General features: G+C 47.4%; 1 protein-coding gene across 12 annotated transcripts in view; it reads right to left on the bottom strand.

Moving 5' to 3' along the window:
* The window catches only part of LOC126533798 (monocarboxylate transporter 3-like), a 69,436-nt gene that overhangs the window by 15,770 nt on the left and 38,932 nt on the right, over window positions 1-14,734 (bottom strand). For 10 of the 12 annotated variants that reach the window (XM_055072381.2, XM_055072382.2, XM_055072376.2 and 7 more), the window contains 2 exons: window positions 12,542-12,791; window positions 11,837-11,980 (listed from right to left, as the gene is read on the bottom strand). In XM_055072381.2, coding sequence (XP_054928356.1) covers window positions 11,837-11,980; window positions 12,542-12,764 — 367 coding nt within the window. In that variant the 5' untranslated portion in view covers window positions 12,765-12,791. Of the gene's footprint in view, window positions 1-11,836; window positions 11,981-12,541; window positions 14,007-14,734 lie in introns of those variants that run through there. The other 2 variants (XM_050180993.3, XM_055072385.2) reach the window with 2 other exon arrangements.

The raw sequence follows: 14,734 nt of genomic DNA, 5'->3' as shown, positions 1-14,734 counted from the left end.
GAATGCACCTAGGGATCGGGGTACTGACCATCGGGAATCCCGCAGGGTGGTAACCCAGCACTTCGAGAATGTATTTACCTGCCGCTGTGGTGCTCAGGCGAGTGAGTTGCGCGCGTTCTTGGGCTTCGGCAATCTCGTCGGCAGTGTTATGCACCCCCAGCTTAATGAGATCCTCGGCATGGGTCCTGATGGGTAGCCCGAGAGCCCTCTTGACCACATTGCAGATGAGAGCGTTGAGCTTGTCTCGCTCCGCTCTGAGCCAGTTGTGCTTAGAAATTGTGTACTTAAAGTGACATAGTACGAAGTCATTCATAAGCCTGAGGAGATTGTCTTCCTTCATTCCTCGGTGCCGGTTTGCTATTCTGCGAACGAGGCGGAAAGCGTTGTCCGTCTTTGCGATGATCTTGCGGGGAGCCGTTCCGTTCCCGCCGTTGTATTCGACAAACTTGACCAGGACCCGAATAACGTCGCCCCGGGGTATCACCCCTCCCCCCCGTCACAAATGCGAAGACTGATGCTGCTTTCGGAGACTGGCTTCCAATCCTTGGGTCTGCCTCCCTTCTCTTTTCTGTGAAGCAGAAGCTCAGACTTGGCGGGGGAGCATCGAAATCCGGTGGGGCGGAGATACTCCTCAATCACGTCGATCGCCTCCTGCATGGATTCTTCGACTCTGCCATCGCAGCCGCCGGAGCACCATAAGGTGATGTCGTCGGCCTATATGGTGTGCTTGACGCCCTCTACGCGTGCCATCCTCTCAGAAAGACCAATCATGCAGATGCTAAACAGTGTGGGTGAGATGACGGCGCCCTGAGGAGTGCCCCGCCCTCCCTAGGGCACATCGTCGGAGCAGAAGTCCCCAATGCGAAGCTTGGCCTTCCTGTCCGTAAGAAAAGAGCTGACGTAGCTATGGAATCTGGAACCGAGACCCAGGTCTGAAATGGTCTGTACGGTGAAGCTGTAGAGCACATTGTCGAAAGCTTTCTCGAGGTTCAGACCGAGCAAGACTTTGACGTCTCTGGAACGGCCATCCACAATCTGATGCTTTATTAGCTTCATTGCATCCTGCGTCGAGAGTCCGGCGCGGAAGCCGATCATGTTGTACGTGTGAACCTCGTTGCCTTCGAGGTACCCGTTGACCCTGTTGAGGACGACGAGCTCCATGACCTTGTCGACGCAGGAGGTTAGAGAAATCGGCCTGAGGTTCTCGATGTTCGCGGCCTTGCCGGGCTTGGGAATGAGCACCGTGCAGGCCATCTTCCATTCTGCAGGAACAACGCCGCTGTTCCAGGACTCGTTGATTTTGTCGGTAAGAAAGGCGATCGACGTGTCCTCGAGGTTTCTCAACATTCTGTTGGTGACTCCGTCCGGACCCGGCGCAGACTTGCGGTTGAGCGCGAAGATCACCTGTCTGACCTCGGCAACGGAGAAGTCTTCGTCGAGCTCGGGGCGTGGAAGGCCTCGGTAGTCCGGTAGTTGGGTCACCGGATCTCCGTCGCGACGGACGGGCAAGTACTTCTGTACGAGTTTTGAGAAGTGGTCATCGACCATGGGAGACCTGGTGGCTTCGTGAAAGGCCCGGGCCGACGTATGCCTCATAGCCAGAATGTGACGTTTTTAGTTGTATTTTCACGGATCTTGTTGGCTTCACCACAGGGGCAGCTGAACTTGCAGATGTGACTGAGCCATCGATGTAAACGTGTGCGCGGCCACTGTGCACCCCATGTAAATTATCTAATGTGGCTTGCTTCAGGGCAAACTACGGCATGTTGGCTTTCTTCATGATTTCTAGGATGGTGAGACGTATTTCAGGTCTGCGCAGGCACCATAAACGGTGAGGATGGTCTTGCTGCAGGCACGCAGTTCGATTGAAATGAGGTACGATTTGGGACAATTACACCACTGAAAGTTGCGTGTGGCCCTTCTATGGGTAGAGGGGCAAGATGGTGAGAAAGTAATCGGGCAACGTGCCGAATATGCGCCCTGAGAGCGTCTGTTGCCAAGTACGTTGATATTGGATGATCTCGAGCTATGACAATCGTTGCCGCTGTATACGCACACCTCGGAAGACAGAGACACGTCCTTAGGGCTTGAGCTTGTAGCCCCTGGAGTACACGCATGTTTGTTTTGCAGGTGTTCCCAAGCACAGGGAACACCTGCAAGCCTTGTTCACCCCTTGTTCGCCTTGTTTCTCGGTTCCCAAGCACAGGGAACCGAGGAACAAGGCGTTATAAAGCTGCAGCATTGACCGCACCCAAGTGCTCCATGACCTTCCGCCCAGAAATTTGAGGTTATTATGAGGAAATTATTGTCATCAACCTCTTCTTTAGGGATGAAACGTGCGGGCTCCATGATAGGTCGCGGTCGATAATTACCCCTAAGAAGCGGTGTTTCCGGGCATTTGCAACTGCTTGCCCATTGACACATACAGAGTAACGCCTCATTGCCTTCCAAGCGAATGTAACAAGGCAGCATTTCTCTGAAGACATCGTTAAGTTCTGTTTTCGCAAGTACAGTGATGTTAATGTAGCTACCTTTTGGAGCCGTGCTCGTACCTGCAGTCGTGTTACAGGAGATGCCCAAATGCAAATGTCGTCGGCATATATTGATACAGGAACTGTGTTGGGCGAGCATCTGACGAAGCCAACGAGCACTAGGTTGAATAGCGTCGGGCTCAATGCTCCGCCTTGTGGTACTCCACGGAACGTTTGGTGTTCAGTCGTGGCGCCATTCTCGGTGATCGTGAAGAAATGCCTGTCAGTCAAATAACTGCACAGCCACTGAAAAGTGCGACAAACGTTTCCGGCTTCAATCAGAGCATCTATAATGGCATAATGTGCTATATTATCATAGGTGCCTCTTATATCAAGGAATAATGCCGCAGTGAGTCGTTTCAGACGTTTTTGATTCTGAACAAACGGGACCAAATTGATGACGTTATCTATGGATGAGCGCCCACGCCGGAAGCGAGCCATAGCATCTGGGTACACGTTGTAATTTTCCAGGTACCATTCCAGGCGCGTCAAAAACATTCATTACATTATTTTCCCTATGCAACTGGCCAGAGCGATGGGGCGGTACGAGGACAAATCTAACGGTGATTTACCAGGTTTGAGAAGTGGAACCAAGTGGTTGCATTTCCATTCACGTGGAACCAAACCATTGCGCCAAGACTCGTTGTAATGGTTTAGCAGCATGAGTCGGGCTTTCTGCCCAAGATTGGCGAGCGCTGTATAGGCAACGCCGTCCGACCCAGGTGCTTAAGAGCGCCTGCACGTCCCCAATGCCGCTTTAAGCTCTTCCACCGAAAACATTACAGCCATGCGGGAATCCCGTGGCACAGGAGTGGCACATGGTGTAAGTGCGCGTTGAAGCTGCAAGCTGGCAAGTCTTGAGCAAACTTCTTCAGCAACATCAATTTCGCTGCGACCTTGGTGCAAAGCGAGGGATTTCAAAGGAACACGCTGTTGCGGTGACACGCGAAGTCCACGCACGGTTCTCCATATCTGAGATAATCCTTGAGGTGGATCCAACGACTCACAGAAACGTTCCCATCTTTGAGATTGTAGTGAATCGACACGGCATTGAATCTTCTTTTGCGTCCGCCTTGCCTCTCGGAAATCATGGATGGATTTAGTTCTCCTGTATCTTCTTTCAGCCCGTCGGCGAATTGCTCGTGGTCGCTGCAGTTCGGCTGCAAATTCTTCATATTTCGGGAAAGGCTGAAAACTACGCGTAGCCTCTTGCATGGCCTTTTGAATTTCGTGTTCCAGACTTGAATGGTTGCCTGGCTCACCTACTCCCTCCATGTGCGACCGAAACGCCGACCAATCAATTCGCCGGAGGGTCGTGGAGGAGTATTTAGATAGTCCCTTGATCTTCAGGTACATCGGAATATGCTCACTTCCATGTGACTCGATGATTGCACGTTTCTTTCAAGACTCCGAGAAACCAGGGTCAAGTCTAGGCAGCTGCTGTACGTAAGCCCGCGTAAATATGTCGAACTACCATCGTTGAGGCAGTAAAGGTGGTGCTGTGTGGCAAGGGATTCTAGTCTCCTTCCCCTGGAGTCCATCTTCAATCTCCCCCAAAGCTGATCGTGAGCATTAAAATCTTCGGTGATAATCGTAGGGCCGGGTGTCGATAATATCACGTCGTGCAGTCGTTTAGAGTCGAAGACACTTGAAGGAGCAATGTAAACAGCGGCGAGCGTGAAGTAAGCTTATTCGTTTTCACAATTAACCAACGTACTGGTTGTCGTCGTGAGGTGGGACCGGGTGCAACACGTATGTCAGATCACATCTAATATATACAATTACCTTGCTCACAGCACCACAGGTGGAGGACATGACTGCCTCATAGCCAGAAATGCGTATAACATTCTGCACGTTCGGTTCGCAAATTACAAGGATGGGAAAACGGTTTTTGAAGACAAAATGTCTAAAATCTGAAATTCTCGATTTGAGACCACGGGCATTCCACTGCATTAGAAATGCTTGCTTGACTTCCTTGTGGAAGGGCAGCGAGGGGCGGGCCATGGTGCTATGCGATGCTTTCAAGTGCGGGAGTAAGCGCGTCCAGTACTGTCAGTAGTAGACGCATAACATTCGTAAGCGATTTCAGCATAGCAATCACTTGTGAATCCTTGTCTCGCATTTGGTCAACTGTAGTGACATTTGAATTTAAGTGGCGAGTCATGTGCTGTGGCTCTGTTGCGTGGCATGTCTTCGGCAGTGCTGGCCACACCTCATTTGATGAAGCATGAATATTATGGCCGCTTTTTTCGTTGACATTCGGGCTCTTACTGGAGACAGATGGAACAGGAGGCGGCGTTGCCAGACGAGACATTTCCCTTGAATCGGAAGAGGATTTCGTAGACGTTCGTTTCCGGGAGCGATGTCGCCTTATCGGTGCAGAAGCATCTCTTTGTGATGATCCGTCTCTGGTCATTTCTCTCAAGATTTTCTGCTCTTTCTTTAGGCGTGGACAGTCTTTTGAGGATGCAGCGTGGGAGCCTTGACAATTTGGGCAACTTGTGCTCTTTTGCACGGCAAGAGTCCGTGTCGTGTTGTTCGGAACATAGTGGGCATATCGTTGTATTTCGGCAGACAACACTCACATGTCCAATTCACTGACACCTTCTGCACTCAAGTGGTTTGGGTACGAAAGTGGCCGACCTTTATATGTGATGGTAGGCAGTCACCTTTAAACACGAGCCTTACACAGGTCGACTTGCCAAGACGCCGAGCTTGTAGTAAGGCAACACCATCTGTCGCAGGTTTGATTAAAATTGGCAGGCCGCTGTCGCTAATCGATGTGTCAATATCATAAACAAGAGCAGCCGTGGTTTCGTTGTCCTGCGGAATGAGGTAGTGCACATTGATGTTGTCCAGGAGCTTTACTGCAATCAAAGCACTGATTGCGCTTCAGTTGTGGACATCAATAGGCAGGACGTTCTTTCGAATATTAGTTCTGATATCTTTGATTTCTCCTGGGACAAGAGCCTCCAGAGAAACGGAAATCGCTTGTCGATTAAGGCGGTTGAGGTTGTCCGCAGGTGTGTCCGGCGCAAAAAGAATTGTGTGCGCCGATGACCTTCGCTGTGGCATGACAGTAGACTTACTTGACGAAGACCGTGCGCTGATGTTTCTTCTCTTGGCCTTCCGGTGTACCACCCTTTCGAAGCCTTCGTCATCTGAGGCGTCGTCGCTTGAGCAGGAGTACACCACAGTGTCCTCGCTGTCAGCTTGACTAGTAGGGCAATTTCTCTTCCTCAGGCCGGTTCCTGCCGAAGCAGTCACGTCACGTCGGCAGCCTGCCGACTCCACTTCCATTGCCATGGCAATGGGAGCGGCGTCTCCCAGTAAAACACGGGGAAAAGCCAAAAATACTGAAGCGCGAAGGCCCAGTGGTCTCTGCAAGAATCACTTCGTCTTCCTTTCTCTCCGCATTGGACGAAATCGGAATTGATGACCATGTGCTAATATTTGCCCTTATGTACATCTCACCTTAACGAGAAACATTGAACGAATAGTTGCCGCAGTTTCCTAGGTGGGTTGTGGATTTCAGAGCTCTAGCCATAAACTTGGAAATGTTTGGCCGAACATCAATCTCCTCGGTAAATGACGGCAAGCAAGTTAGTCGGCACAAGTAAGCGCAATATTAGTCGGCTAGTGACGTTCGTCTACTAGTCAGATTTAATAAAACCAAATAACGCGTGTCGTAAACCAATTCTTTAATGTTGTTTGTTTTATTCTTTGTAGTAGCTTTTCCGCTAATCCTCAGTGGTACCACAATCACCAGACGCAAATGGAGAGCGCGAACCTCTGCTTTAAGGTTCGTAACTTCTACAATACCCAAAGCTGACGTACGCGAAGTTCTTTGGAGCGCCAAACATTTGACGACCATATTCTCAACTCTTTTAAAATGATTAGCAATGTTTGCCTCTTTCGTCCTCCGTTTTCGCGGTCAGTGGCTGTCGGTGGTCCGTGGTTGGTGGTCGATGGTCGGACTAGCGACAGAAAGGAGGCGAGGGATGGGCGTGTGCTCTCGCGCGACCGTGGTCCGGGGAGGTCCGGGCCAGAATCGGGTGGGAAGAGGTTCGCTCGTGGGGTTTCTTTCTTTCGTTTGTTTGTTCGAGATTGTTCGGTTAGATTGACAGTAACCTTCCATGGTTTTGGCACGTTTCTGTTTCTCAGGTTGCGTTTACGAGTAGTTTCAGCATGTTTAAATTATATGGCAAAGTATTGCACACTAATTTATAGTTTTTAGGCTATTAGCGGCTCATAATTCACGTATGAGGTCATTGGGGCGGTCTCGGTAATGCTGCACAATATTCACCCCACCGGGTAGCACTTGTGTCGTCATTCGCAACGACCGGCTTTTCTTCTAAAAGGAAGTCAGTAATGGCTAGGCTGGATTCCCATAAGCGTTATTAGCCAAAGTTTTCATCTTTATACATGGCCAGAATGGCAACACAGAAATGAGCTCAGTCATTGCTAATTGTATGTCGCCGATATCCATTCATTTGGAACATTTGTCTGTGAGAGTTGAGGCACTGGTAATAGTGAGAGAACTAAATACTACTCCACAACTGGAGAAAGGAGAAGACGATCTGGAAAGGTCAAAAACAATGATGCGAAAGAGATAGAATTGGCGAGAGGGACTGAGGTAGGGGGAGAGAAATGAAAGGCGTAAGGCAGGGAGCTTAACGAACGAATTGCTCAGTTGGCTAACCTGCCCTTCCGGAAGGAGAGAGGGTAAAGCTTGTATAAAAAGACTTAGGTAAGAAGAATGAGATAGTTGCGAGTAAACAATTCATCTTGGGTAGTAGGCGCGAACATATAAAAGAAACAAGAAAGGAGACGGGACAGAGCGCAACTTACAACTGCTTTATTCGGAGCCACAGCACACGATTATATAGCCGCCTTAGATGCAAGGAACACAATCAGGCTAAGATTGATATGGAAACGAACTGGTTAACTATTTCCTTTCAGCCGTATATAAAGATATTGATGGGTCGCTGACGCACATGCTTTCTTTCTTTCCGTTAAAAAAAGCTCCAATTACCTACCGAGCTTTTGCATCTTTACTCTTTGCTAGAATCCTTGCCCCTGAAAAACATGGTTCACAAGAGCGTGACCAGCCGGACTGATTGTGCTTGGGTATGTTTGGCCCTTTTTTATCTTGCTGTACAATTCGTTCATGTTCCCTAATTCGGTCGTTAACGCAGCGCCCAGCTTGCCCTATGTAGGAGCGGCCACATGAGAGGGAGATTTCGTACACGACACCTTCGGCGCACTTCATAAATGGTCGCCCGTGCTTGGTGCCGCATAAACATTTATCTTCCCGTATTCTTTCGACACTAGAACACAGGCTTCCGAGCTTTTTGGGGCTGAAAACTCAAGCGGCTTCCATGTCGGCTCGCAACCTTCTTTAAATTGTGGGCCATGTTGTGTACATAGGGAACCACCACAGGCCTGACCACCTTTGCTCGAGAGGAATCTTCCCCACCTCTCACAGCCAGACGCTTCATTTTTTCTAGTAGTCTTTCAGTGACTGCCATTACAATCGAATCAGAAAATCCTGCTTAAGACAGCCTGGCCAATCGGTTCTGAAAGCTAAACGGCATCCAGTGAGGGCACGATTTTCCGAGGGCGGCTTTCAGGCAAAGTGAAGCAATCTCCCTTTTTATTAACTTCGAATGGGCGGAGTGGTATGGCAGGAGCCCTTACTCTTTTACGACGTGCATATGGCCAAAAAATCTGATCCGCACAAAACTTAATATTTATATCTAGAAACTGTCACGCATTTCAATTGTGAATTGCAAGCCATTTCCATGTTGTTTGAATATGAATAAAACATCATCTACATTCTCTTCGAAGTTCAAATTCCGTCCTTATCATAAATACCAAAAAAATTATCCACTTGTCTAAAAACTTTAAAAGCGTGCCTAGCCGGTAAAACCTGATGTAAAACTTGATCCATTTGTGAGAGAAAAATATTACACAATACTGGCGCCACACAGGATCCTATACATATGCCGGCTTTCTGCAGAAAACACTGCTGGTCAAATGCTATAAAAGTCGATTGCAAGTAAAACTCTAAAAGGGTTTAAAAATCGTCAGTGCGAATTCCCGCATTTTTCTGAAAGAAAATGGGTTCGTTTTTTCCTATACACTCGCGAACTGCTGCAAACAGGGCCTTGTGAGGAACAGAGTAAAATATATCCACCACATCCACGGAAACAGCACGCCCAACATCACATTGCTATTTTAGAAAGTCACAAACTTCATCTGATTTCTTTGTAAGAAATTGGTCGTCTACTTCAAGTGTACTCAAATGTTTCAACAAGAACTGGCTTATCTCCTTCTGCCACGACCATTTTTCCGTGACCATTGTTCTAAACGACATGCCTTGCTAACGCGTTTTTACTGAAAAAAAGGATTTCAAGGCATGATTTGTGCTTATTCTTCTCTGTTTGCCAATACGGTCTAAACCAAACTGCTCACATAGTGCAACAGCTCTGCTCTTAACTGTAGTTGCGTTAACTTTGACAGGCGAAAAATTCTTTTCAAGTGCCTGCGCAGCTCTTTCCTAGAAATTGCCTTCAGATAACACGACAAACCCTCCCTCCTTATCGGCTGCTAAGAGCCTTAGGTAGTTATTTCTGAAGTATGTCACAATAGCTCCAGTTGAAGTTTCCTAGTAAAGTGAACGCCCCCGGTCACAGGACTTAATAAGGCAGTCAACACCTTCCAGAAGGCACGTCTACTACTCCTCTGATTCTGCCTTTCTCGCGATTCGTCGATTGATGGCAAACAGGTCAAGCGGCCGCACTTGCGGTTCACGTCCATACTTGGGCCCCTTTCGCAGAACGGATGACATCTCGTCAGGTCGGTGAATGTCCCCCTCAACCACCAAACCACCCTGACTGGTTTGGTTCTTCTTCTTACTTCTTTCGTGCAGCAACTTTCTAGCATGCACACCTAGAGATGTTCAGTCATTCTCGAAGCTGACCTCTTAACGGACCGAAAATTCTTCTCAGCTAGCCAGGTAGGGTATTGTTTTCGACAGGCGATGCAATTTAGCAGGTGAATATGGCGCCAGAGTTCTGACCTGAGGATCCTACTCATGCGCATCACATGTAGCCAGGAGGGTAGAACTGGCCGGGAAAGAGAACTTACTTCAGCTGGTACCACTGCATTCTTGATACAAAAGGCGATGTTCCTTGCGCGACAGGTATATGCGACAGCAGATGAAATCCACTGCTCCATGAAACACGGAGATGGCAGACACATAGAAAGGCCCACTGTACGAGAGATATAGCTTAAAAGGACGTCTTGTTTGGCACTGAGTACCCAAGACAGTGTTGAGTACCCAAGGTGAATTGTGACCAACTCATATGCACCTCGTGCAAAAAATGGCTCCTGCCACACGACTCGGCCCATTCGAAGTTATTAAAAAGGGGGATTGCTTCACTTTGCCTGAAATTCGCCCTCAGAAAATCGTGCCCTCACCGGATGCAGTTTAGCTTCCAGAACCAATTGGTCAGGCTGTCTTCAGCTGGATTCCCTGATTGGATTGTGATGGCAGTTGCTGAAAGCCTACTAAAAAAGGAAGAGTCTGGCTGTGAGAGCTGGAGAAGGTCCCCCTCGAGAAGAGCTGGTGAGGCCTGTGGTGGTGCCTTATGTACACAAGATGGGCCACAATTTATGGAAGATCGCTAGCCGACATGGGGTGCCGCTTGTGTTTTCAGCCCACAAAAAGCTCGGAAGCCTGTGTTCTCGTATCGAAAAAAAATACGGGAAGATAAAAATGGATCGGTCACAAAGCATGGCCATGCGCTTATGAAGTGCGCCGAAGGTGTCGCGTACGAAATCTCCCTCTCATGGGGCCGCTCCTACATAGGTGACACTGGGCGCTGCGTTATTGAGCGAATTAGGGAACATGAAAGAAATGTGGAGCAAGATAAAGAAGGGCCGAACATACCCAAGCGCATTAAGTCCTGCCGGTCACGCTCTTGTGAGCCATGTTTTGCAGGGGCGGATTTTAGCAAAGAGTAAAGATGCAAAAGCTCGGAAAGTAATTGAAGCTTTCTTTACCGGAAAGAAAGAAAGCATGAGCGTCAGCGACCCATCAATATCTTTGTATATGGCTGAAAGCAAATATTTAACCAGTTCGCTTCCATATCAGGCTTGATCTGATTGTGTTCCTTGCGTCTAAGGCGGCAATTAATTGTGTGCTGTGCCTCCGAATCAAGCAGCTGTGAGAGGCGCTCTGTCACGTCTCCTTCCTTGTTTCTCGTGTGTGTTCATGCCTAGTAACCAAGATGAATTGTGACCAACTCGCCCAACAAGGCGTCCTTTTAAGAGCAAAGAATTAAAAATAAATTGGAAAGGATTGCTTAGAACAGATGCGATTACTACAAAGATGAAATTCGGCCTGAAATTCACCATAGAATACAAAACTGGTAGCGGCGTTGGGCAGCTCAATTTCGGAGAGAGCTCAAGAAGTGCGAAAAGAGAGCGTCGCTGTGACGTTACGCTAGAATACAATGCGCATAAATGGTGCGTCCTTCATTCGATACACACAGCCGGGATTGTGCGGAGGCACGCAGGAAGGAAACTAAGGAGAGGCCCTGACGTCACCCTTTGTGAAGCTAAAGTGAAACCTGAAGTTGGCGTTGCTCATGGCGTTGCTCCGCCTATCGGGCCAGCTCTCCTCTCTTGTTTACATTTCTCGCGAAACCACACCGCGCTGCGCGCAAGAGTTCTGCGCGGACCCGCGCGCTCCGCAGCAATACTAAGCAATCGTTAGCACGTTAGCATGATTCCGAGAAAAAGGGCTAAATTTCCCGAGGATATTCCTTCGCCCGTAGCCATTGCCGTGGCGCGGTAAATTGCGTACAGCGTTGCATGCGCGATCATTTCACGAATTTTAGTTCCTCCTGTCCCACCTGGCCAGAGCAACATCTGGGAGAGCACGGTCCAGATAACGCAGCGCAACAAAACACGAAGACCAACGCAAGCCTGCCCGCAGGGCTCCTTTGCCACGGTACGAAACCTACGGAGCAACACGTGTGAGCGCACAGAACCAAAACAAAGCCGCCATTGTGGCCCGAAAGGCGTGGCCGCTACGGCAAAACAATGAAAAAATCAACAAAAAAGAGGAGACCGTACTACGTCACTTCCTCCACACTTTTCTCCTAGCGCGCGCAGGGGGTAGGGCCTCTCCTCAGTTTCCTTCCTCCATGTGCGGAGGTAATTTTCACGTGTTCTTCCTTGATTGAGTAGTTGTGTTTAACGTAAGTATCACAAAAAAGTAAGGGCTCGCTTACCGTGGACAATTCCAAATAGGATATTTAAAGCGAATATGCTTTCAGCGAAGAAACAAGCGCAGGCTGAAACGCCTGCCGTTAAGCTCGACACGAGCAAAACGACTTGACAGGAGCATCGGCCGCAGAGATACCCCATGACCGGACCTACAAAAAAATAGCGTTCAGTGAAGTTACACACATAATAAACTTTCGCTATAGCTATTCTCGGCAAATTATTTCTGCCAATGTTCCCACAAATGTCCCCACTCCCTCTGCATTAACCACAGTACTATCCACTGCCTCCCTTCTGAAATGGGCGAATGTGCCAGGCTTAGCAGGCAGATGGGCACCACGGACTCTAGGAAGTGCGAACTTTTACTTGTTCAACATAACCGGCGAACTCATTAACTCATCTCAATGTACAGTACTCGCCAAAACAAAACACGACAGCGGGACCCGTGCGACAGTCGCAGCAGTCAGGTCTGCGGTTAACCAAACATCCGCTCAACTGCGACCAGATGCAGAGACCCTGCTTTACAGAACGCTTTCACCCTCGCGGTATACCAAAGTGTAGTAACTTCCTTGCACGGGTGCCTACGGGTGGTTCGACTATCACATTTCATTCGGGGAGTGGGGTACCGTGTGAGCTGAAATAATGTGAAAGTGCGACGCTTTGTCCAAATTACCTATCACTTTGTGATATGCGTGAATGAGACTTCCACGTACCTGCCAAGAAAGCCAGAGTGTGGGTCAGCACAAGTGGCCACGACGCCTCCTGCCTGCTCACATCGTATGTTTGAACGATGCCAAAAAACAGCACACCCACCGAATGCTGCGCAGTCAACACCATAGTCAAGGATATGCTCAGGAATGCCGCCGTCACCCAGCTGCGTCTCGAGTCCAGCCCGAACGATGGGTCGCTCTTCAAGGAGTCCAAAGTCAGCGCCATTGGTTCACTACTTGGTGCACACTGTAGCTGCGATATCGGTTATTGGTAAGAAGAATGCGTGTTAAAAAATTGATGCTGCGTTAGAAACTGCGTTTGATTACATTTCTGGTGACAGATACACCACGCGTTCTGGCCGTAGAAAGATTTTGCGCGTTTTGTTTGTGATATTCGACTCTGGCAATTTGTTTTTTACCGCATGTTGCTTCATCGGTCTCTTAAGGCAGTCCCTATGTTCATCTCCCACGCTTGCTGGTATTTGCCACATATAGGACTTTGAATGTTCTCGACCATTTGCTTTGCTACTTGTCTGTGCTTTCAGCATAGATGTATCTCCTGTTTGATTTTTTTTCTGTTTTGCATCTTATGTACCCAGTCCTGCCATCTTTGTCAAATCGTAGCAGGTAAACCTAATAAATGAAGAAAATAAACGTCAAAGAGCATACCGATTCGTGCAACTAACCAATAATTCTGGTATCTCGATCATCGGTGCCTGTGAATCTTCCATTTCAATGGTTAGAATAACCATTATTCATTAATGTGGAGTGTCATTAGAAGCAGTACACACCCTGAGACTCAGTCAGTTATCCTAATTCAGAAACTGGACTGGTGCACATGAACAAGGACTAAAAATGAAGCAATCGCGCTAGCAGAAACTCATCGGGATCTGACATTACTGCCTTCAGCAGCTGCTTCTAATAAAGCCACCTTAACTTCAACAATAAATTTGAGAGGTCCACGCATTTTCTAACACATAATATTACAAACTGTGAAGGATATTATCTAGGTGGTTTTTAATAAGAAGAGCTTGAGGTAAATGCCTGAGCGCACCTTTTTCGAAGATTTATTAGCCGATTTTTAGCAGGAGCAGTATTCGCACGTTCATGGCTGTTCTCAATAGAATGAAATGAGCGCTGCTCTTCTCTGAGTAAGCATGGAATGTTCACTCTACGCTTGTGTCTGCGGGCGCACTTTCTAATGTTTATTTCTTTTAAGGACCCCACTTTAGTGTGTATAGATAAATAGTATATGCTAACGTCTGCACGGTTTGGGAAACCAGAGCACTTGCTTATTCCTACTAATAAAGCAATAATTTTATATAAGATCGCATAATTGTATAGTTTGTGGGAGTGGATGAACACTTTATCTTTCCTTTACTTTCGTGCTTGTGCACTGATGAGTGTTCATTAGCTGATTATGTTGGCACCTGCTGAACACTTTTGCTGTAGTACGTGCCCTGTTAGGAACATTGTAATAAAATGAAATTGAACTTCGTACAGGAAATATATTTCATATATTATCATTTCGATGTCTATGTTATTTTGAATCATTTATTAGAAGTGTAAATATATATATATATATATATATATATATATATATATATATATATATATATATATATATATATATATATATATATATATATATATACAGAAAGAAGTATTTCAAAGAGCAGCATGTGTAGCTGGGCTGATCGGTGCTTTCTCAGTAAATACATAGGGACACCACCTCTAACACGGAAGAAAGAGGACACGCCGAGCGCTGTAGTGAGTATTCATGAGATCCACTCGCAGATTTTTAGAGTTTAGCAGAAGTTTGGTTCTTTACAGAATGGCCCAACTAAAGTGCAGGAAGAGTACCCAATAGCAATGGTCACGAGGAAAACAGTCATATCTGTACTGGATGCCACAGCATGTATATTACGTCTTTCAGGAGTGTCACTACGGTCGTTATATAGAAATAAAAAAAATGCAATCCCGAAAGAGGGAATGGTATTATCATTGTATGCGGCCACACGGTAGTTGTAATGATCTGTGCTGCAAAAACGAAGAAACTGTATTGAGGGGAAAATAACACCAACGTATGTACTCATAATAACAAAGCTAAATATGCGAGACAATCGACTGTATGTTCTACTTGGCGAAGCTACACGTTGGGTTTTGTTCTTATGACACCGTAATAAGTAAAGCGCT

Source organism: Dermacentor andersoni, chromosome 7 (genome assembly GCF_023375885.2).
Source record: "Dermacentor andersoni chromosome 7, qqDerAnde1_hic_scaffold, whole genome shotgun sequence".
Classification (NCBI taxonomy): Eukaryota; Metazoa; Arthropoda; class Arachnida; order Ixodida; family Ixodidae; genus Dermacentor; species Dermacentor andersoni.
This window is presented reverse-complemented; position numbering and strand designations above follow the sequence as displayed.